General features: G+C 37.7%; 1 protein-coding gene across 7 annotated transcripts in view; it reads right to left on the bottom strand.

The window, feature by feature from the left end:
- The window catches only part of DMD (dystrophin), a 2,671,852-nt gene that overhangs the window by 366,113 nt on the left and 2,279,748 nt on the right, over window positions 1-25,991 (bottom strand). For all 7 annotated transcript variants that reach the window (XM_070365439.1, XM_070365442.1, XM_070365443.1 and 4 more), the window contains 2 exons: window positions 16,180-16,300; window positions 15,295-15,563 (listed from right to left, as the gene is read on the bottom strand). In XM_070365439.1, coding sequence (XP_070221540.1) covers window positions 15,295-15,563; window positions 16,180-16,300 — 390 coding nt within the window. The remainder of the gene's footprint in view (window positions 1-15,294; window positions 15,564-16,179; window positions 16,301-25,991) is intronic.

Genomic DNA, 25,991 nt, shown 5'->3' with positions numbered 1-25,991 from the left:
TAGACATCAAGCAGTGCACAAAATAGACCAAGTTTCTATGATTCCACAGCTTAACTCTAATGAATGCAATTTCATTTTAATGATGACTCTTATTATAAAGGCTTATAAAGAAACAAATCCCAAGCCAAAATGTATCCATAGCTACAAAATGCAGCATTTTTGACCAAGAAAATGGAGGACAACATATGGTATTGTATATAGTAGTTCCCAAGAGATTCTTTTTTTCCCATTAAAACAAATTAGGCTACTTCTGCATGTGTGAATAATAATTAACAGAGGAATCTACGGTTGTAAATCACCAGTGCAATATACTATACCCAGTTTACTTTATACGGGACACATTTATTTTAAATAAAATTAAAGATACTCACTATTGAAATAAAATGGATTTTTGCTGATCTGATTTTTCATTCAATATATTGTTGTTGGCTTAGAAATTCTAAAACAGAACTGAATCAGAGATGGATATAACATTTCTAAGGGCTGAGATAAAAAACAAATGGAAGAGGGTAGAAAATGACTGTAAAATGCCCTTCTATAAAATTCTTTAGTTTTACTTTCAGATTATTGTAGCTCCTGAATTTAATGTTTTCAGTCTTTCCAAAATGCCTTTCTTGCAAATGGAATAACACAAAAATAAGAGATTGCACTACTTCAGGTCAAAAGAAATGAACATAATATGGATTTTCTTCATTAAAAGCTATGTGACAGCATGTTTAAAAATTAGATTGGTAAATTTTTGATAATGGTTCATCTTTGTTTCATCATATTCCTAGAAAAGAAAGTCTTATGTATTTACTTCTAAGCAATGTTTTCCCTCCAGATACATTAGTGGTTATTATTTTTACCTCAATATATGTATATGTGTGTAAAAGATCTGGCTAATGAAGTGGAGTCAAGAGTTTACTTTGTTCTTCATTTTTAATTTCATCATACTTTGAGAAGTTTACTTTCAAGATATTGCTCTTATTTTTCTGATCACATCTTTGGGTAAGAACTAAATTCATATCCCGTTATGTTCTGTTATGACCACCACTATCATGATAATGTCCATTTAAGTATATGTGAATGATGAATAAACTACTACTGACACAAATGTGTCTGAGTGTCAAGCTATCTAATCAATGGACTCAAATGTTATTTAAAAAAAAAAATTAAGCCATGGGCCAAATCTACCCTTTAAAATATTTGATTTGCATTCAATGAAGACACCATATTCTAATAGTAATAGATTTCTTTTTCATTTTGCAAAAAGGCAGTGTGGGGACTTCCCTGGTAGTCCAGTGGTATGGACTGTGTGTGTCCACCACAGGGGGTTACAGGTTCAATCCCTGGCCAGGGAACTAAATGTCGTGCAGTGTGGTCAAAAGAAAAAAAAATGTGATTTAGTATCCTTGAAAATCTGTGGGAATGATGCTATATTGATTATCTAAAGAATACTATTTCAGCTGAAAAGAGGGTTAAAGATCTTAATAAAAAAACAATCTTTTTCACTAAAAATTCAAGATTTTTTTGGAAAGTCAAAGTGTGTCAGATTTCTTTAGGACCCATCTTGCACTGGGCACTCTACCCCAACCTTCAGGCAATTTTTACACTGAGACAACCTTGGAAACGTCTTACTTTAACCTTTATAACAAAATGTCAGTGTGGCTCCAAAGGTAATATTTTAAGTCAAACTTCTGCTCATTTGTTTAGCTTATATTTCTTCTAATTTTATGCTTTTTTTTTCCTCTTTTTTAAATTATTATTATTTTTTTAACTTTACAATATTGTATTGGTTTTGCCATACATCAACATGAATCTGCCACGGGTGTACACATGTTCCCCATCCTGAACCCCCCTCCCACCTCCCTTCCCATAATTTTATGCTTTATTGGATGTACAAAAGTCACCATTGTATTGGACAACTCTTGTAGTATGGGGTTTGTGTGAGTAGTATGGGGTTTGTGTAAGTTGAAAACAATGAACCATTCTTTTGTGACTTTAGCCTTTCCCTGCTGGAAATACTGGAGGGCAATGGCTAACAGGCAGTGGGGGAAGGAGGTGAAACATTGTTTCATGTGGCCTACACTTGGTCCTTGGGCAGATGAGGGCCTGAAACCATGGGGCAATTCTGTGGGTGTTATTTAATGAGACCTAATAAGATTTAAGGGGATGACAGAGGATGAGATGGCTGGATGGCATCACCGACTCGATGGACGTGAGTTTGAGTGAACTCTGGGAGTTGGTGATGGACAGGGAGGCCTGGCGTGCTGCGATTCATGGGGTCGCAAAAAGTCGGACATGACTGAGCAACTGAACTGAACTGAACTGAACTGAATAAGATTTAGGTTCACCGCCTTGTGAAGACTCCAAATTGGGTTAATAGGCTTTCTGAGTAGGAAAATAAGTAAACAAGATGAAAGTCACTGATAGTTTGCTTCAAAAAACACATCAGTATACTGGCTTGAAAGTGACAGTGAAAGTGTTAGTTGCTCAGTTGTGTGCTACTCTTTGCAACCACATGGACATTAGTCCACCAGGCTCCTCTGTCCATGGGATTCTCCAAGCAAAAATACTGGAGGGGGCAGTCATTCCCTTCTCAAGGGGATCTTCCCAACCCAGGAATTGAACCCAGGTCTCCTGTATCACAGGTGGATCTTTTGCTGTCTGAGCCACCAGGGAAGCCCATATATGGCTTGCCTGTCATTTAGTTTCTATTTACTTACTACAGTTGAGCACATATTGCTGATAAATTGACTTCATTTTCTTTGCTAAGTAGCTTAATGCCATGTTAAGATCATGATGATACAATTTGAATATTTGATAGGGAAAAGCTCCAAATGAGCCCACTGAGTCTATAATAATGTGGAATCCCAGGGAACAAGTGTTCTAAAAATAACTGTATTTTGAAATAGGACCAGCAGGCTCTTAACTTTATGAAGGAAAGAAAAACTTCACCATAAAAATCAATTCTTTAAAAGGAGAAGAAATCTATCTTAGTGCTAGAATTCTCTAGCCTCATTCTGGTTAAAAGAGTTTGACATTTTAGGGCTGAACACACTGTGGAAATTTAATAAATATTGAAGTTTACAAACAAAAACATAACAGTGATATGTGGACCAATTTTCAAAAACATTGAAAATCAATGTGCCCTTATTCTGCGTAATTCGGTTAACTCAATTATTTAATGTATACTTGATTTGAGTGGGTTTATACACAGCTATTTCAATTTTATATTAAACATTAATCAAATTACTTTCAATGCAAAATTTCCTTTATTTCCATCCCCTAACCCCCCCCAGATTTCAGAATAAAGGGGAAGGCCTATTTTAAATATTGCTAACTTAATGTTAATGCATACTTTCACACATTTGTTTCTATTATATTTTGCCCATAATTTTCATCACATATACCACTCACCCTATACCAAAATCATAAATTCTTTCATAGGCATTTAATAGAGTGATTATGCATCACCTTTGGGGGAAAAAAAACCCTCTTCCCTAATTACTGCAGTTAAGACTATATCCTACTTTCTTCCAGTTTCACCCCATATCCATTTCCATTTCTACACACAAACATACACCCTCCCATCATGAACACAGAGCCTCAGTGGGTTGATGAGCTAAATTAGAAAATGCAGTAATCCCTGAATAAGTGATCAGCTATTCACATTGAGCAAGCAGGTTTTAATTTTAAAACATTGAATGGCCTCAAATATTCCTAATGTCCTCAATTTCAGCAATTCTGTAAAGTACTTGCTTATCATCAGTATGTTTGGCAGAAAATTATAAGGAGTATTTTAAAATTTAATTGTTATTATTGGTAAACACAACATTTAAACAAAGTGAATATTCTGTGATTAAATATCTTAAAGTATTAAGAGTGCGAAGGCAAGTTGAATTCTAAGTCATCTGAATCAACTCAAAACTTGTATGAGTGTCATTAAAATACCAATAAGAACACTGGAATAAATAACAGCGAATGTCTTGTACGAGACAGATTTGGAAAGAGTAGGCCATTATTCACTTCAAGGTTTTAGAGGGAAATTCTGCTCCCTCCCTAACCATCAATCACTCTCACAGGAGGCCATGTGCCTGCATTCATTTTAAAATGTTCTGGATGCTCTGAGATTCAAAAGAAATAACAGATGATATGTTCATTACTTATAATTGGAGAATTACTAACAATAAACAATATATGTATTTATACATGTAGACCATGGTTTTCCTATGGAATGATGGCTCTCACAGTATCCCTGGAACAGCAGCACCGCAATCACCTCGGAACTGGTGATGCAGATCTTTAACTCAGCTCCAGGCCTCCTCAACCAGAAACTGTGGGGAAAGGCTTCACCAATCTGGGTTTCCACCAACTCTCTAGGTGATTCCGTTGCATGCTAAGGTGAGAGTCATGGCCATGGAAAATTACTGACATTCTCAATGACTGTGTCTAAATACCTAGGATTCTCAATGGTCACAAATATCTGATCAACACAGACACTTAGAGATTATGTACCTATAAAGCCAAGGTTGCTTACAAAGCCATTTTCTTTACTGATAATCACCACTTTCTCAGACATTTCTGTGAACTCTTCTCTATTGTTACCAACCTCAGTAAATATTAGGTTAACCACAAAGTTTAGATTTTTTGGTAACATCTAAATGGAATGGGGGAGGGGGCCACGTGTGGGAAGGACAAACTTTTTGGCCAACCCAGTCCCTAGGTGGTAGGTTGCACAGGGGGGAGGGTGGATTTTTCATAAACACAATTTTCATCACCTCTAAAGAATTACTGCATGTATAAGAGAAAGTAGCACTGAAAAGGCCATGTTGAAAGACAGATGCTGAATGGATTACTAAGTTTGCTTACTGTCTATAACGGACACTTTTCCTGGCCTGGACATTCATCCTCCAGTTGTGATTGTTGGCTACTAATGTTTCATGGCTGCCTCTCTTCTTCAGAAAGGTCATCTCTGCTGATTGGAGCCCCTATCTCAGGAGACAACACACATTCCCAGCCTGGGAGGTGACTCAAGTCTCTAGGGGTGGGCCACAGCCAGTGGTGGGCTGGAGCAGAGCCCAAGAGTCAATTGTGTGCGTTTCTTCCCAAGTCTGTGTTCGGTAAGATCACGCTGGTAGCTTGAATCAGTCATGGCAGGAGTATTTATACCCTGACAACTGGAAAACACTAAAAATCAGTGTTCGCTCCACCTCAGAGCTAGCTGATAAATGCTCACTAGCATACTGCTGGCCACAGCCAATGGCTGGCTGGGGTACAAAAGGACAACTCTGCTGGGTGCTTCTACTCCAGAGCTTTCTCCATTTGAATCAAGACATAAAGCTAGATTTTGCCTGAGATGATATGCTTGATCGGCTCTTTCGTCTCCCTAGTGATGCTTTCCTAACTCCTACACAGGCTTCTCCTGAAAGCTGACCATCTACAAATCCTGTGCACCCAGACTGTTGGGGGCCAGAGTGAGGCACTCGGCCCGTGGCAAAGGTCATGAGGAAGGAGGCTCGACATACGCAAAGGCGGGATCGAGCCTCAGGAGTCCCCCTGGAAATCCTCGAGCATCTACCCCCATAACCAGAGCCTGCCTACTTTACTACTTTGTGCTCTCACCTACACCTCTGACTTTACGGAGGCTGTCCCCCACCACCTCTTTCAGAGAAGGAGTTAACTTAGAGCTCCAGTTAATAAAAACTCCTGGGCATGACAAGAGTGTTTTAACCTACAAACTCCTCTGAAGGTTCTCTAGCCTGCCTGACAGGCTTGTCCGGCCACATGTGACTGCTCACAGCCTCCCAACCATGAGAGGCATGAGATGCTTTAAACCTTCAAAAAACAGGTTCCTTAGAAAAGTTAGAAGCCATTAGTATAAGTATAATGGGATGATTAGAAATTGTATTGGTGAAGGGTTTTTCATTTGTTGAGCCAATGTTTGTTGCTAACTCTCCACATCCCCTGCCCTTACACACATTAATGAATATATAGAAGAAATAAGTATTAACCTTTGATATAAATCATGTTAGACCTTAGACTAAGTAAATTCTTTCCTTAACTAAAACCCACTACACCCTCACCCTATAGGAATGTAACTTTATTTGGGTGGCGTCTGTTTTAAGAATAATCACCCCTGGAGAAATAAGTGTCCTGGTTGACTGACCACTGTCACACGGAGAGGGTCATAAATTGTCAGCAGGCCCCCTGGCCAGAAGATGATGTAACACCCCTAAGACCTCTGTATATATTTGTATGAAGCACCTGACTTTGATAAAAGTCAGGACTACTGACCCCGCGTGACTTTTGCATAACATCTCAGTGTATAAAATTAGACCATGGAAAATAAAGAATTGGGATCAGTTTCTCGAAATACTGGTCTCCCCATGTCGCTCTCTCTCTCACTCTGGCTGAGTCTCCATCTGGAGCACGGAACCCACCATGCTTACTAATTATGCCTGGGCTTCTAAGATCCGACCGGGGAGGCTTCAGTGTCTCCTCTCCTTCGGGAGAATGGAAGGACGTCTGCGGCCTACGTAAGTGGTGCAAGCTTCTTGTCTTGAAGTTTTATTGGTCTCCCGTGTAAACCAAGCTACTCAGCCTCTTTTCTCCACTGAATTTTCCTACTGAGCTATCCTCATTCTATTACTCTTTACATCTTTAATTAATATCTAATTGAAACTATCGTATCCTGATCCTCGCCGACGCCGTCCTGCTTCGAACTCCCTGGATCAGCCGGGGCAGGACCCTGGCACCAGACCCCTGTTCTTAGGGTCTGCTTCCAGGGAACCTGACCTATAACAACCAATTAAATTATTAGTTAAGTGACTGCTGTACAAAAGACTCAAAGAATGTATGTTTAAAATCACAAAGAGCTATATGTCATGGACCTTTTGAATCATAAAGATCAGACGAAAATACAAACCATATATCTGAAATGGGAAGGATCTACCCTTTGTGTATGTGTACATAAATGAAAGAAGCTGTTGGAAAAAGATGAAGCTGTCACAAACTGGGCAATTTTTCCTATCATTCTTCTCAAATTATGCTTTCATACCCATAGGTGAGGAGCTTCCCTGGTGGTAGAGTGATAAAGAATCTGCCTGCTGATACAGGAGACCTGAATTTGATCCCTGGGTTGGAAAGATCCTCTGGAAAAGGCAATGCTTCCCACTCCAGTAGTCTTGCCTGGAGAATCCCATGGACAGAGGAGCCTGGAGGGCTATAGTCCATAGGGTCCCAAAGATTTGGACACAACTTAGCGACTAATCAACCCACAGGTGAATATACTGGAGGATTCATTTTACATAGTATGTTGGAGTAAAACATCTTTACATTAAAACACAACAAATCCATTTTGGAGAAGACCACAGAATTGAAATGAGATTTTAAAAATAAAAAACATCAAAGAAATTTTATGCTCATGGAAAAAGGAAGCAAGCAGATGGAAGGGGAAGATATCTGGTTTTATATCCTCAGCCATTCAGAGAACTGAAGCAGAAAAGCTTGAGAAGCACTGCTTTTGGCAAGTTTGGTTGATAGAAAAATCTATAGCAATTGTTAACTATAACTAAAAATATAATTTTAGTGTGAATATATCTTATTATGAAAAAGTTTACTTTTCTTAGTTCCCATTAAGTGTTCCTTTAGTATCATAGGCACATGTGTTCCCACAATACCCAGAAAACTGATTAACCAAGAACCAGCTCGATGCCATCACTGAACTTGGTTAAGGTAAGGGGGCATAATATTGGCATCACGTCAGCTGTTTAATTTTAAAAATTGTAATTGCAAGGCATGATGGGAATACAGTAGGTGCTGACTCCATGGGTTATTTGTTCTTAAGTCATTCCTTGTGCTTCTGGTAGGAGAGTAGCATGATTTCGAATTTTAAACTTGTTACTACTTTGGTAGATGTCAAAGGAGACTAAAAATCCATATTGACTGTGTATATCCACCTTCGAAGGAAATATGGAATTTTAGTTAAATAACTAACTCAATCTAAAACTGTTTCAAGTTGATGTGTTACATGCACACATACACACAAACTAAAAAAAAATTCTTGTTCCCTCAGCTTGGTGCTAAATAATTATATTCTCAGGAAAACTAAGATGCCATTAATATAACTCCCAGGACATTTTATTCACAAAATAAACATTCACACTCTGTAATGAGATCAGATTTCTCTGGGTACAGGTTTAACCATACCATAAGTGAATGAATCATTGAGTCTTTAGATCCGCTAATGCTGATACTATGTTACTTAAGTTTTTGTTTTGAACAGTCTTTTATTTCCCAAGACTCTTGAGGAAGAGTGTTTGTAATTACTTCCAGCCACAAACAAAGCTTCTGGAATAAACCCTTAGTAAACAGGAGTGGCATATTAAAGGATCAGTTTTTTGATATGGCTGTTTTCAAATAGTAGGAAGGATGATACTCTTTGGAGGAATTTTTATTATCTAATTAAATACTTCTTTAGTAGAATAATGTCAGATGAGCTCATTAGCTGAACATTTTGATTAGCCATGTTCTCCCAAATATTCCATGACCAGAAGAGCTGTACAACTCTGATTTAATGCAGTCACAATGGCAACCAATTCTAGCTGCTGCTTTTATCACAGTCCATCAAAGGAATACAAAGAAGCCCAAATTAAAATAAGTTCCATAATAAAAAGAACATGTTCCTTTTCCAACTGTTTGAAAGCCTTTTCCTATCTTTAAGCAAAGTTCACTCAGTAATTATCTTATTTATGAAAGTAAAAAGCAGAAGGATGTTTCTCTTATTAAATAAATGGCTTTGTGCTTTGAATGCGGAGGGCATCTCGAAACAGTCAAAAAGAAAGCCGCATTGAATGTCATCAACTTATTTCCTCCCACCCACTGTTTTAAATCATTTGCCTGGTTCCAATGTATACTACACTTACGTAAGTTGTTTATGAAGAGCCAAATTAATAGTCTTCACAATTGTTTTCCTTGGAATTTGGAGAGCTGACAAATGAATTAGTAGAAAATGGCAATTCTACATGAATTAGCTTTTAAGTCTCCCTAAGAGGCTGATGCAGAACTTAATAAGAGACTTATTAGGGGAAGTAGGGCAACTTAATTCAGATTGATTATAGACTTTGGTGAAGACAGCTGGGGTTCAAATGAAACTGCAAAAGAACTTATATGCACTTCAAAGTATGCTAAGCAGATGTCTGAAACAATTACTCTGTGCTGCCTTTTCAGATATTTCAAAGGCAGGATGGGAATAGCATGATAAACCAAGGTTCTATTTGCCTAAACCAAGGTAGGGGCTTTAAAAACACACACAGCACTACACCTAAAGTCCGATGCCTTGGGTAAAGGAACATGATTTGACGTTGCTGTCCTCAGTAATTTGCTTTTAATTTTATAAACAGAGCAGGAAATGAGAGCAAATACATGGGAACTAAGTAATAAGCTCTCCTGGCAACACTAACTTGCACTTAATTTTACATTGAACAAATAATGTGGTTAGGAAATTTAATATGATTAAATTCCTCCTTTAGTCTCTAAGCTCTAGTAAGGCCAACAATGATCCTTCTATTTAAAAATACTGAAAAAAAAAAAAAAAAAAAAAAAACCTCGACTTCTGAAAGTATTTAAGTGAGAGTTTCCTATAATATGCCTTCTCATAGATATACTCCCAGATAGTAAAGGCCAAATCATATGCTTTTAAACATCAGAATTGTATGGTTTGAAAACAAGATAAAACCCTGTTTACTCCATATGACAGGCATTAGTTCCATATTTAACCCAGATTTATAAAGGATTATACTGTTTCTGTGTTTTCTTCTCCAACAGCTTACATTAATATGTATAGCGCTCATATAAAAGCAACAACAAAGGCCTCCACAGAGAATTGCTCTGTTACTTCTAGCCCATAGCAATTGACAGTTGTTAAGAGCAATTAACAAAATATTAGTAAGCTTTCCTTTTCCTACTACGGGTAGTACATCTTATTCATTATGGAAATATCCTTCCTTTATTCAGAGTGGGGAGCGCTTACATATTGTGAACCAGTTTGGTTCTGCCTGGCCATGCACCTCCTATCTCTGTAACAAAGGGTTAGAAACTTTCTCTATAAAACTCATATATAAGAAAGGATTTAAAGTTGGCTCAGATAAATGACAAATACAACAAAATTGATGAATAATAAAATATCAGGGTTAAAATTTAAAAAGCAATAAGGGAGGAGAGAGTTACACGAACATAGCTGAAATCTTGCTTCTAAAGTGAAGATGAAATTCTAATGTGTTACATCACATTTCACATTACCTACCAGGAGGTAACATACTTGGTTTTCTCAGTGTCAAATTCTGAGATAGCATTTCTCTGACAAATTTCTCAGATAAACCATTCTACAGGTAGCCTGAAGAGAGCACTTACCAGTTTTCTTCTTAAATTTTTAGATGGGAATGTTGAAAATTAAAATAAGTCAGGATGGCATGGTGGCTTCATCATTATCTCTGTTCTACTACATGCATAATTACATTATTCTCAATTATAATTACAAAAAGGTCCAACTAAAATATTTCATTGTAAGAACTCCAAGGAAAATCTCACAGAATCCCTGTACTTGAATGTTCATAATAAGAAATATAAGTTGAAAGTCTGAGTGGAAAAAAAAAAACCATGTAAAATACATAACTACAAGGGTATGAGAAATCTGTGTATTCCAAGATGGCAGCCTGGGAGAGTCTAACTATAGTGTGTGAAAAACTGTTTCAAGTCAATTGGCAAACTAAAGGCAGTGAAACGTTTCTGGCTCAAGACTGACGTACCAGTCAGTGTCATGAAACCATGGTAGGTTAAAACAAAGAGACAACATAGAAAAACAACAACTTGCACAAAGTTTTTCACACAGGAATTATTCTTAAGAACAAAGATGTCATAAGTAGACTTTAGATTCAAAAGTTGTTCTATTCTATTAAAACCTACATGTTTTCCACTTATAGGTATATGTAGCACACCTAGCGATTCAAGGAGTTATTCTCATTCCCCGTGACTACAGAGAAAGTAAGAATATTTGCATAGTCACATAAACATTGGTGTTATTTCCAGTAAAATGAGAAATCATGATTCTGTCCTTAAAATATTTGATAAGCAGTATGAATCATGAATTTTAAAAATAAAGAAGCATTTAAAATTTAAATTTTATTCTAGTGGTTATTTCTATGGCAGCTATATTTGGAAGGCTGAGATTCTCTTAGTGAGCTAAATAGTCAATATTAACATTATGTTCCTTTCTCTTATTGTATATACACTGTCCTAAAGATGATGACTAGTAATAATGCCATGTCCATAGGGTTCTAAGACTTAGTTGTTGTCTTATCCATTCTCCAAATTCTAAAATCACATTTGCTAATGAAATGATGTAATGCTAAATCCCACAGAAACACACATTCCATAGTGACTTGAATAACAACTTCTTTAACAAATGAGAGCTGAATGGAGGCGGATATTATGAGAGAGTCACTAAGGGTGATGAAAACAAACTGAGATGGATACATAAAATGTTCTGGCTACCAGCCTAGCTATCCGTTCCACATTCCCTACAGCGTGGATCCTCTGAGGGCTTAAATTTAAGGGCTTAAATTGCTGAGTAGAAAAATAGGAAGCGTGGTCTTAAGTACTCTTCTGCTGCTTTTCAAACTAAGTTTTAGTTAATAAAATTCAGTCCTGATAAACTACCACCACCAAAGTTTTAAAGCTGGTATTGTTGAGATGCAACAGAAAAAAGCTGGTGTTTATTTCCACTGTGGAATGAAGAGCAACTTCTGAAGGGAAATAAATATATATAAACTTATATCATCTATAATTTTAAGATAGGCATAAAATATTTATGGAATACTGGTTTAGAAACCAAGATAATCCCATCTGTTATGACCAGTAAATACATATTATGATCAGGTACTGTAAGTTTAGTGTATTGGTGTCTGAGAAAGAAATGTTGTTACATATAAGCTCTTTTTAAAGCAGCATTCAGTGTATACATGTTTTGTTATTACTGAGATGGGAGTGAGGAGGCTTACCAATCAGGGTATGGGAAATGAAGTTAGTCTTAGGATCAAGAACAGATGAGACAGGGGAATTGAAAAGAAAACCACAAATAGGGTTGGGTCAGGGCCAGTTGATATATGAGCTGTTCTATTTTTAGTTAGTTTTTGTTATTAAGTCATGCTGTATCCATTCTCCATCTATATTCATTATCTTACTAATGCTCCTGTGTGACCCATATGACTCAAAATGAATCCTTTAAGTCTGCTCAAAAGCCTATATAGTTAGCCACTTGATTTATGAACTAATTTATTTCCTTTGGGACATTCTTTTAAGTTAATTTGCCATTTGGGGGGAAATTTTTAAGAATTTAATTCCTAGGGAGGTGGGAGGGGTATTCAGGATGGGGAACACATGTACACTAATGGTGGATTCAAGTCAATGTATGGCAAAATCAATACAATATTGTAAAGTAAAATAAATAAGTTAATTAATTAAAAAAGAATTTAGTTCCTATATTTTGGGATAAAAATAATATTTTTTAATGCTGAATAGGTAATATATTTCAAAACATTATTATTAAAATTAACAATTATTATTAAAATTAACAATTATTTTAATTTTTATGTACACAGAATTGTTAACCATTGCTTTAAAAGTTAGACCTGGGGTCATAGAATGTTAGGGAAGATATTTTGGGAGTTATCAAGTCAAATTTTTAATCTCCCTTGATATCTTCACCTACTATTTTAATGAAGAGCTTTTCAATTCCACATTAGACTGTAGGCTTCATAAGGACAAAGACCAAGCCTGTTCCATTTATAACACTTTGGCCACCTCACGTGAAGAGTTGACTCATTGGAAAAGACTCTGATGCTGGGAGGGATTGGGGGCAGGAGGAGAAGGGGACGACAGAGGATGAGATGGATGGATGGCATCACCGACTCGATGGATGTGAGTTTGAGTGAACTCCGGGAGTTGGTGATGGACAGGGAGGCCTGGCATGCTGAGATTCATGGGGTCGCAAAGAGTCGGACACGACTGAGCGACTGAACTGAACTGAACTGAACACATATATAGTGCATTTTACAGTAGCTCATAAACAACTGTTGAGTGAAGGAATAAAATAAGCTACATTAGATTTCTTATATGCTGCTGGCAGTGTACTAGGAACAGAATTCACAGATGTACAGCAGGATCCTTTTTCTGAGGACCCTTACTTTCTATGGGAGAACAAAAAGGCCACAATGTATGTGAAGTTTAAGTGCAACAATTTAAGCATGTGTGGTGATCTATAGAAGCACTGAATTAAGAGCAGTTTCTTCTGCTTGATGGGAGGTGGGGGTGAAAGATGGGGCTGGAGCCATTGGAGTTGAGCTGAGTGAAAGTTCACCAGGCAGATAAGTTGGGCTGACCAGGCAGAGGGGAGAGCATTTGCAAAGGCAGAGAGTTATGAAAAGAGATGGGAAAAGGGGGATATGGTCAGAGTGTCCTGAATGACCTAGAGAGAACAGAAGCAACAGTCAGGTTTCTATGCTAGTGCTAGGAAGAAACAGGGTCACCTGCCTTCGGCATTTGCTGGACTTCTTCATCAGGCAGGCAGTCTCCTGCAGAGTGTTTGGATTAGAATTGGAAGAGAATGGATAACAGAAATATCAGTAAGGAAACTGTTTATTTGTTCACTCACTAAGCAAATATTTAAACTGTAGTGTCTGTGATATACCATGGATGCTGATGGGGAATGGGGTTTAAGGATGTATAATATAGCTATCTGAATTAACAGATGCTGGGACTAGAAGGGGACACTGGGAAAAAGAGGAGAGAAAACATAAAGGAGATATTCGGAGGCAAAATGAGCAATCAGTGAAGTTAATGAAAACACAGAAGGATTCAAGGATAGACCTCAAGTTTTTAGCCTGAGCAACTTGTTGGTTTACGATCCATTAACTGAAATGGGAAACAGAAGAAAAGCTAGGTCAAAAGGGATACTTATAGGTGAATAGGCCAACAAGAGAACAAATGGATTTGCTTTCAGAATGGAATGGCATATGGGTTAGCAGACCAGAAAAGAGATTCGGACTAGAAATTCAGATCTGTCACCATTCACTCCATTTCAAACCGGGAGCATTTATCCAAAAAGAAGAGAACTGACCTGGAGGACGAAATGGCAACCCACTCCAGTATTCTTGTCTGGAGAGTCCCATGGGCAGAGGAGCCTGGTGGGCTACAGTCCATAGGGTTACAAAGAGTCAGACATGACTGAAGTGACTTAGCACATGAGCTAAGGTTTTTATAGAATAAAAAGAGAATTGAGCTCAGATTAGAAACTTGGGCATATCAACACCTGAAGGGTGGGGAGAGTTTCAGAATTGAGGAAAATGAAGGAAGAAGAAGGATGTGGAGGCAACAGTGCCATGAAAGCCAAGGGAGAAGAGATCTTCCAGAATGAGGGGGCTGCCAAATGTGCCAAGTTCAGGTGAGGATTTCACTTCTTTTGCATTTGAACCTGGGGGGATGTGTTGGTTTTGACACTAGATAAACAGACAAAATATGTTTCAAGTTGCTACTTTTCAAAATGATACTCCTAAATATGTATATTCTTTCTTTGTAAATGTATTTATCATCTTTGTGTCATATGGGAATGTAACTTTGGTCTCATAGACACTATTCCAAATATAGAGTGATATTTCCTAATCCCTGAAGTGGACTAATACAATGCAAAAATTGTATTCTATACAATGCCTTTTAATGGAAGGGCAGAATTAATGGTCTCAGTTCACAGTACCATAACTCACTCAAGTCATATAATTCAGTTAGCAAAAAGGCCAAAACCTAGACTCCTGGCTACTGACTAGATATTGTATTTTTCTCTTCTCTGATACTAAGAACCAAAAATACACACATACACACACACACGCACTCAAGACACCCATGCGTAATTCAGACCACTTTAGTACACTTAAATGAATTTCCTCATAGCAAAATCAAAAAGATTTTTTTTTGCCCTGTAACTTAATATTTCATTTTCTATTACTGAAGACAGGCAGATGATTAGATCACTATCTTCTCATTGAGAAAATACTGGGTTGGCCAAAAAGTTTGTTCAAATTCTCCGGGCCACCTCCCCCACACCCAACCATGAGCCAGAAGACTCTGAATTTGTGAAAGCATTCAAATACATAAGGGCCCCATTTTTAACTTTGTGAGAAGAAAATATTGCACCAGAGTTCAGATTAGAACCTCCTTTGAATCTCTCAAAGGGTGCTGAGGCCAAGGAGTAGACCGTACCTTGACTTTCTCGAGGTGATCCTGGAGGGAGTCAATGAGAAGATCGCCCACGGGCTGCCATGATCCCTTGATCACCTCAGCTTGGCGCAGTTTGAGGTCCAGCTCGTCCGTGGCCTCCTGCAGTTCTTGGAGTCTTTCGAGGGCCTCGTCTATTTTTCTCTGCCAGTCAGCCGAGTGTAGGTTCAATTTTTCCCACTCTGTGTTGACCTCCTCAGCCTGCTTTCGTAGGAGTCGTGTGACATTCTGGGCTTTCTCCTCAGGCGGCAGCTCTAAATTGGTAATACGACAAGGTTTTAGGCCACATTCGTTTTTGTGTTTAAAAAAAAAAAATAACCTTGCTGAAAAGGTCATACTGGCAAAAAGAAAGAGAAAAGTTTCACAACAGGGCAACCTTCTGATTAAGGGCTCTTTTCTACTTTGGAGTTTGGCACATCTGAAGTCGTGTCTTCCTGAGTGAATCTGTTCTACTTTATATCAATCAGATAATCCAAGATTCATTTAAGCTACTGAGTAGCAAGATGTTAGGATGCACACCACAAGCTCAAATTTACTGCAGGAAAGAAGGCTCTTAAATTGAAAATTAGATTATAGTCTTTGTGACAATAAACTTCCTCACAGATAATCTCTTTTGTTTGCTGTTTACTAAATGTTTCAATAAGTGATCGCTAATCTCCTTTAATGTTTATTTATGAATGTGCAAACAGATTTATGCATGGTGCTTTATGAGTCCCTTTTCTTTTTCAGCATCAAGGTTTAATTTGAATCGATTCTATTTAACCCAGAAAATATGAGACCTATCCAGACCTTGGCAGCCAGAATGGATGGGTTGCTCTGTCACCACTGATCCGTCTATCAATATGTTATTACAGTTCCACATTCAATTACCTCTGGGCTCCTGGTAGAGTTTCTCTAGTCCTTCCAAAGGCTGCTCTGTCAGAAATATTCGTACAGTCTCAAGAGTACTCATGATTACAGGTTCTTTCGTTTTCAGTTCCCTCTTGAAGGCCTGTGAAATGAGATGAAAAGAAATGCTGATTTGGCTTGCGGCATTCTCCTCCAAATTAATCCTGGGTGCTCAGAACTTGGTTATGAAATTCCCAGGTCAATTTCTATCTCCTTTATTTATAAACTGATAGCCATAAAATGATAAAGAAGGCTCGATAGATCTTTCTGTTAAGGAGGAAAACACTGTTTGTATTGTGGAGAGCATAGAGGAGCTTTCAAGATACGTTAACATCCTTTAAGATATGAGTGATTTATTTAAGTAACTTGACTGCCAAGCTTGAAACCTGGAGCTACAGTTCTAAGACATATATTGCAAAACTCTAGCAGGGCTAATGAAACTTATGCATACCCAAAAGAATAGATATCCAGACTATAATGGGAAACCTAAAGGTCACTTGGAAAAACTTAGATTGTACTGAAGTATATGACCAATCCTAATTCATAAACATCAGCTAATTCTGTCAAAATGTCTGACAATGAACATAAAGATGTATTAATAGTAGACTAAGTGAAACCTCAACACTTTTGAGAAATACCCATTACATTTTCTGTTGTGACTTCTTTGAACATGGGAGAAATGTTTTGAGGTACACTGGAGGTAGATTTGTGGGAACAAGCTTCTCTAAAAGAGTGAGCCTAGAACAGATGTCTTGAGGTCATCTAAATCAGTTATCAATTTAAGTCTCTAATTTAATCTTCTTTGATACAGGGTATTAAAAGACAACAAAAATGCACATTTTCTGCCTTCAAGAAGTTTCTGAACCAAAAGAAGGGAGAAAACGAATACACTAGAAACAACGAAAACAGTAAAATTCATGCCTAACCAAGTGCTAAGGGTTGTGAGACATCCTGTGAGGCTAGGATAAATTCAGATACTCTGAAGCCATTGAAGATAGCTATTGACCCATATTCTGCAATCTCAGAAGGGAAGTCATTAATGAAAATATTAAATATCACGTAAATGCTAAAAGATCAGTGTCAAAACAACAGTAATAATAGTCATCCTGATCTGCTGCTGCTGTTGCTAAGTTGCTTCAGTCGTGTCCAGCTCTTCGCGATCCCAGGGACTATAGCCTACCAGGCTCCTCCATCCATGGGATTTTCCAGGCAAGAACACTGGAGTGGGTTGCCATTTCCTTCTCCAAGTCATTCTGATCTAGGACTTAATTATTCATATCTTGTTTCAATTCTACCTTATTTTTAGAAAGGTTGCCTATTGAATTTAAACCCTGTTTTGTTTCTGAGAGAAAACTTAGCAGCATCCCCTTTAAATTTCAGATATATCATGTTTTAAGAGTACTCTACAAATACACTGTGTGACACATTTATAAAGAAAAGCCTAATAGTGTTCGCCATTTAAAGAAATCCTGAGTCTTATACTTTGCAAAAGGATCCATCTTTCAATGTTATTTACAATTGAGTAGAGAGATGCAAGGTTTTTGAGCCAAAGTAATGAAATTTTATAAGTGGAATAGGAGGATTCAGCCTGTAGATAGGGATGCAACTTCTGTAGAGTTGGATATTCTTACACCCTTGAAATCATACAGAGTGGGTGGGTTATTTGTTCTGCTTACATGTAAATTTTCCCTCTGATATTTCATTTGTAATCTGTTTGTGAATGTGCACATAGACATGTTTTTGTGTGCATATGTATATATAGTTCTTGTATTCCTGCATTTTTATCAAATATCTAATTTTTCCAGATTCAAGATAATTATTACTTTACTTTGTCTCTCCAGTTGGACTTGACATTAGGAAGGTGATACTGAATTTACCAATGATAAAAATAATAATATCTCCCTTTATTGAACTGCTATGTGTCAGTGGTTATATTAGAGACTAGAAATACCCACTCCAGTATTCTTGCCTGGAGAATCCCAGGGACGGGGGAGCCTTGGTGGGCTGCCCTCTATGGGGTCACACAGAGTTGGACACGACTGAAGCGACTTAGCAGCAGAAATACAGAGTTGAATGCAAAACAGCCCTTCCTAGGTAGGAACTTATAGTAAACAGTGGAAGATTTGATCACATAAATAATTTCAACACAATGTAGAAAGTGCTATAGGCTTGCACAATATGGGAAAGGAAATTGGGAAAGGCTTCCTGGAGAAGATAGTATTCACGAAGAATTCTAAAGCAGGAACATGAGTCAGCAAGGGAAAAGTAGGTTGGAGGAAGAGGAAAGAAGACGAAAATGCACGTATGAAGACAGAGGGTAACTCAGTGTGCCAGTGCAGTTCTCTCAAGAAGGTGAGCATTTGTAGAAGATAAAGTACAAGAAGACATGTCCACGGATGAACCAGGGTACTGTTCTCATCTCAAACTAATTAGACCTTTAAGTCAGGGTTTGAACCTCAACTTCTGACCATATACAAAGTCTAGGTATTGTTTTGTAGGGAATCAGGAGCCTTGGAAGGGATTTAAGCAGGAAGTGGCATGGGCATGTATGCATTTCAAATCAATTCCTCTGACATTAGTACAGAGTACATATTTGAGAAGGACAGAAATGGAGTCAGAGAAAACAGGAGGCAATTGAAAGAATTCACTGAAAGGTTATGAGGATCTGATCCAGGGAAATGGTATCAGGAAGAAAAAAACCAAACAGAGTAGGGAAATGTTTAAGAGAGTAGAGATGTGGGAATTTGGTGACCAAACTGATGCTGAAGAAGAAGAAAAAGAGCAAGGGTGAACTCCAAGTTTCTAGGTTGGGTAGAGGAGGGAATGCTGGGTGCAATTAAACTAAACGTGAGGAAATAAACTCTCCTGGATTTCTCAGTACACCTATAAAAAGTTCTAGCCACACGAACACCTTCCCATACCATGAGAATCAGATCTGTAATCATTTGTCTGATTAATTTTACTGATCCAAGGGGGCCAATTGGTTACAGCCCAGAGTAGTTCTCTAGGTTAAGCTGCAAGGTGTCAGAAAGACTGGAATGGCTATCTCTGTGGGCATTTACATTTCAAAAATATAAAGCCCAGACGTTGGAGACATTTCTAGGTTGTAGAATCTGAGGTGCATGGGGCTACCTGGCTCCCAGAGAAGCTGGAATTAGGACTCAGAGCCATTAGGTTTCCAAGGAGACCCTTTCAGAGGGACAAGGGGACGCCTGCCTCCTTCTCCTTTATAAGCAGAGAAAAATCATTTTTTCCTGGGTCAGTTACTCACACAGGACAAATTTAATCAGATCTCACCATGTCTCCTTAGGGGTAAGGCATGAACAAAGGGTAGAAGGTAGTGATGATATTTACTGGAGGTTGATTAAAGGAAATCAGCCTCTGGTCTAGAATACCTTATGTGCACATTCAGGATAAAAATTAATAAAGACAAATATGAAAACTCCAATACTCCTATGAGGGGGGTCTGTTGGGCAACAGAATAAGGGGATGTGATACCCTCAGCTTGGAGATATAACATTCATTCCAGCAGGAAACAAGTTTCGAATGCCATGTTTAGGGAGAAGAAATGAGATATAGGAGTCATTCTCTCACTAAGTTAATATACACTAAGGGTCTATGATTATGCTTATAGGCAAGGATTAAAATTACGTCAGTAGATGAGATTACTCAGTGGAGTGAACTGAAAAGAAAATTCTGGAGAACATACATAAAAATGTAATGAGCGGACAGAGTAATTGGATCCTATGAAAAACCGAAAAGGATTGGATAGGTATAAAGACTGGGGGAAAGAAGGACTGTAAAGCTGCTCAAGACAGTGAAGAGTTTGAGAGGAACAAAGTGACCAAGAGTGTCCAATCATGACAAAGAAGTAAAGCAAGATCAGCGCTGAAAACTGTTCATGAGACTTGGTGAGAACAATTTCAGTGGAGGCAGTAGCTTTGGAAATAGTTCAGCTGAGGAGCAAGTAAGAGAAGAAAGAGAAGGTATTTCAAATGACAATTATTTGCCTAGTATTTTTTTTTTTTTTTTTCTGAGAGGGAGAAGATGACAGGACAGAGATGATCACAAGGTAGAGAGAGATACATTCTTTTTAGGATAGTGGTGGTTTGAACACAGATGGAAAGTTGGATAATCAACCATCCTGGTTTGACAGGAACTAAGGACCAGGAACCTCTGATGCTGAAACCAGGATAGCATCAGGCAAATTAGGACAGTTGGTCACCACAGTAGAGAAGGATATATTAAAGACCTCAGGGCAAAGTGGGAGATAATTGTTGGGGCAGGGTCTATCAAATAAGGAAACAGATTTTAATGGTCCCGCTGAACTGAAAAAGCTCAAGACACTGATGATGCGATTCCATTGTTAAAACTGAATAGCCCTCTGATGACCTAGCAGAGTGGAATTGGAGGGTAGGGTGGGAGGGAGGCTCAAGAGGAAGGGGATATATGCATACATATAACTGATTCACGTCATCATACAGCAGAAACTAACACCACATTGTAAAGCAATTATACTTCAAGAATAAAATTAAAAAACTGAACAGCAAATAATTCAAGGCTGAGGACCACCCATCCATTGTGAGAGACCACTTGTTTGCCCCTCGAGTTGTTGCCAACAGCTTAGCTCCACCACAGCTGCACAGTTTATTTCTAAATATGAGTCACTAAGGATTAAAATAAATCTAAAGAAACGACAAAGGGAGTTCTGTCATTACAAACACATAAGCACCATTATTTTCACATTGATGCCAGAAATTAAGAAAAGAAAGTAGATGGAAGATAGAACAGTTAAGTGACTGAAACTTGAGAATTTAAGATTTAGACTCAACACACACATAAAACGGTAAAAACTCCAGAAAAAAAGGGAGAGAAAAAAAAAAAAACAACTATAAAGAGCAATGTCATATTAAACATGGTTATATGAAAGGTGCTTTTCCATTTATTCATGTAACACATTTTGAGAACCTACTATGTACCAGACACTGTTCTAGGCAATGGACATGGTTGATTCTTAGAGCATGGAGTTTAAAAGAGATAAGCTTAGGTAGAAAAATAATAACCAGACAACAACAGCAAAAAAAAAAAAAAAAATCCTCATGAAGATATTGCATTAAAATGATGAAAAATAGATTTCTCAATATCTGATCAATTTACCCCAGACTGCATGTTATAACAATTAACTTCATTTGAAAAGTAAGGAAAATGGAGCCATCTTAAAACAACAACAACATTCAATACCAAGAGCCTTAACTCTTCAATAGCGTCTTGTTTCACAAAAAAATAAAGGAGATTTGAATGACACTGGGGAAAATACATACTTATACACAGTACTGAATGTGTCTTATCGATTATAATTAATATTTTAAATGAGGCAAGTTGGTTCATTCTTTTGCTGATATGAAAAAGCTACCAGACATAAAGCCCTTCTCCCTTACATACACAGAATTTATCTTTACATTATTTAGCTGTCAATATTCAACTGATATGGTATTTACTTCCTGAATCTTTTGAACAGATGAAACTATTTTCTTTAAAACCCACCATTTCCCCCATACCTCCTTTCTTCTCTTTTTGAGAGAGCCAGGCCCAAGGGTCTGAAATAGTGATGTGGAAGAATTAGAGGCAACTACAAAACACTTCAAGTAACTTCGTGAAAAGAAAATAATCTTCTGTCTCACAAATGAGAACAAGGCCTACTAAACTGATATTTTTCCTTTAGCTTCTTGAAGTTCAGAAAATAAACTTACAGGAATCGTGCTACAAAATTACAGTAGCAGCAAATCCCAAGGTACATCCATTTTATTGCAAAGGTTAAATCATCTGATGGATAGTATTTATACCTCATAAATACTAACCAACTGGGTGACTTGACTGCTTGCTGATTGATTCATTCATTCACAAATATTTATTTTGAATCTATTACATATAAGGTAGGGCAGAAATAGGGACCTGATCTTTGTCCTTAAGGAGTCAATAGTTTGGTTGAGTAAGTATGTTTGTATAAAAGCATATTTTAATTCAATTAATGTTTTACCATTGTGAAGCGAAGTACAGATAAGTTAGGCTTTTACCTAAAGCCATCTGTTCATTAGTCATTTAGGATCCAAATTTTGAAATTCTTAAGCCAGTCTGAAAGTGACTAATAACAAGAAAACCAGTTTCCTAAATTACAAAAAGTGTGGAAGACACAGAAGTGGAAAATCCTAATTACAGTGAGGCAAATGAAAAAGTTAAAAAAAACCTGAAAGTAATAGAGAATAACCAAGCTGTTGATTATTCATCTTAAGCCAGGCTGAAAGTCAGAACAAAAAATAAAAGTTCCTTGAATTACAGAATATTTGAAAGCCACAAAAGTGGAAAATCCTAATGACTGTGAAACAAATCAGAAATAAAAAACCTGGAAGTGAGAGAAAAGAACCAAGTCATTGATTCTTTTTTTTTTTTTTTCTGCCTGTTCTATTTGTGAGGAAGAAATTAGGGTGAATACGACAACTTAATAATACATAAATAAAAGTAGCTTAGAACCATGTAGGGGTGGGGGGTGGTGAAGGGTGAGATACTGATTTGCTTGATAGAAATCAGAGAAGAGCGATACAGGATGAGAATGTGGGCACAGGTACAGACATTACAGAGAGAAAAGCTATGTTGCTGTCACTTATAAAGCCAGGGGGCCTATTACTAAGGATGTAAATAAAAGCTCTTGCATTTCAAAACAAATCTCTTTAAACCAGGTACGTTGTACAGTTTCCCCGGAGCTGAATTTTATCTATATTCCCACTGAAGTGTCATCTGTATTGGTGTCATTTGGACTGGCAATCTGAAGGAATGACTATATGTTATTTCCACATTTGCTAGCAAAACTTTACAGAACCATCCTGAGAGGCAGACTAAAGTGGTGATAAGTGCACTGTCCTGGGTAGCAGGACATAAGCTGAAGTCTGGGCTGGGCCCAAACTTGGTTGCATGATCTCAAACAGGTCATAAAATCTTCCTGAGCCTTCCTGTCCTCATTTGTAACATGTAGAGGTTTGCTAAGTATCTTACCTAAGTTCTAACATCCATTTCTAATATTCCATAGTCAACATGTATAGATCATTCATTGGACCCAGGCCTGTTACATGGTGGCACTATGACACAGTCTCCCTGAGGCATCGTTCCTGATATTAAGATTAGAGACACAGCTTGGCGCCTAATAGATACTCAATAAATACAGTTGAATACATAACAGAACACTCAGGTAGAAAAACCAAGTGTGTTATATGGAGGCCAGTTGGATTTAGATGCAGATGATGTGAGGATGAAAGCCTTGTTTTGTGAATTAGGAGAGAAAAAAAAAATAATGCTGTCAATTGGGAAAAACTGAGAGATCCTTTACTGGGTCCACTCTTAGTTTCCAGCTCTAAAGTTGAGAGTAATCTGTGAGTTACTAGGTGGATTTTCCTTAAAAGGAGGCCCTATTAGCCCTGCCCTCTTAATCCAGGTGATTTCTTCTCTAAAGGAGATACTGACGTGCACCCATTTGGAAGTTCCATTATTTGAATGGTTGGGGCTTTTCCTCTAGCCTGCGTTGGCTAGATGAGAGGACCGACAGACTTAAAAAGTATAAGTATCCAACGGTGCTACTTCTTCAACAAATGGTTACTGAGTGGGCACAGGACAAGTACAGCAACACTGTCATACTCACAGATTTATTAGTATTTTAGTTTTGTCATATCATGTTGTTCATTTCCACATTATTTCTACTTTATCTGTATGCCTATGTTGGTTTTACTCCTGACAAGAACGTTGCTGAATACGTTCTGTTACCATAATGACCTTTCTCATTTTTAAGAGCCACCCAATTTATTGAGTCTCGAGCACATTAGAAATATTGTAACTACTAAACACTGATTTAAGGACAATCATTGTCCAATTAATCTGAAATGAAGATCATGGAAGAAGGCAAGATCCAAATGTGGTTCACTGAAGTAGCAGAGATTCTGCTTCTAAGAATCTAAGACAAATTCATAGGGATTTTTGAAAGATTTGCCAGAAATGGCAACAGAGCCCAAACTCCCAGAAAGACAAAGGATTCACTTAATACTCATTCACGATACTTTGTATTAGAGAAGTTATGAAAATGGGACAGATGAGCTACCAAGGAAAGCTCATGGTCACCTTTATATTTTTATTGTGGTAGAAACACGTAACAAGAGATACTCCTTCACAAAGTTTTAAGCTCATGATTCAGGAGTGCTACCTATAGGCATTAGGGTGCACAGTAGATCTCTCAAACTTACTCATTTTGCATACCTGAAAGCTTCTACTTGATGAAGAACTCCACATTTTCCCCTCTCCCCAGGCCCTGGAAATCACCTGTCTCTTCACTTCTGAGTTTGACTACATATCATCTTTAAACCGGATAAAAAAGTTTATCTTATTTTCACTCTACTTCTGCAGAAAAGTGAACCTAAGGGATTATAGTATCAGATACATGTAGCCATTGTTTCTGGTAAATTTAAGCATTGTTTCAGACAGTTAACAACCTGAACAAAAATACCAATTTATAAGTGACATTTAAGTCAATTTGAAGCAATTTGAAAAGTAAATGGACACATTTTAAGTCTGAAATAATTTTTTTTAAATATCTAATTTTAGTTGATGAAAAAAAATTTTTTTTGAGCATCCTGGGGGGCAAAGTGTTTAACCAGCTCCTGTTGAGATTTACTTTTTGGAAGTCTTTTAAGCACAAAGTTGTCTTCTCTGAGATTAAGGGCATGGGCTAGCCGAGACTCTAGCCTGCTTACAGATCTCTGATACTGTGGAGGAATAGTTTAGCGCCCACATAGCATCTTGCACAGCTGTGTGACTCCCAATCCTAAGGCTCAGCTGCTTCTAACAACCACTGGGGAAGTCACTTCCACAGACGATAATGCTGTTAAACTCCCAGTCGATCTTGAAAAATCACTGCTGAAAATTCAATCTGCTCCCAGGGTCATTTAGAGAATTAGGCATTAGGTTGTTGAGCCTAAACCCTAAATTTTGGACATTCTTTCTGAAGCAATAGTGCAGGTAAATGGATTATCAGAAAACCCTGTGGAAAATTAATTAATATCCCTTCTCAAGAGGCTTAGCCAAAATTTGAGACTGTCAAGTGTGAGTGGTGACTAATTTCTGAATCACACAATTTGTTTCTGTCTATCAACATAATCCAGAAATGGAACTTCACATACATACTCTCCCCTCATCCATGATCATTTTGAAGTCTTTCCCATTTCCATAAATGGCATCATCATTTCCCCATTTGTTCAAACCAGAGACTTCAGAGTCATCCTTGACTCTGCCTTCTCTCACATTCCACATTCCATCTATCTTAAGTTCTATCAGCTCTACTTTCAAGCTGTATCTTGGGTCATATAATTTTTCATCATATCTATCATTTCCATTCCAGCCCAAGTGATCATTATCTCCTTCCTAAATGACTTCAACACCCTCCTAATCTTTCTCCCTGCTTTCTGTTTTGCTCCTCTTACCATCATTTCCTCACACAGCAGCCAGTATCCATTTCTGAACACATTAATAGGATCACATCCTGCCTGTAGTCTTCCAGTAATGTCTCAATATACACAAAATAAAATCCACCTCCCAACTAGGGCTGAAAAGGCCATTCATTATCTGGTCTTTGCTTCTCTCTATAACCTACCACCAGCCCATTCTGCTATTCCTTGGATACACCAAACCTGTTCTTATACCTTCACATTTGCACTTGTTGCTCCTTTGGCCTAGAATATCCTTCACTCAAGGTCTTTGCT

The sequence above is a fragment of the Bos mutus genome, chromosome X (assembly GCF_027580195.1).
Source record: "Bos mutus isolate GX-2022 chromosome X, NWIPB_WYAK_1.1, whole genome shotgun sequence".
In the NCBI taxonomy this organism is placed as follows: domain Eukaryota; kingdom Metazoa; phylum Chordata; class Mammalia; order Artiodactyla; family Bovidae; genus Bos; species Bos mutus.
This window is presented reverse-complemented; position numbering and strand designations above follow the sequence as displayed.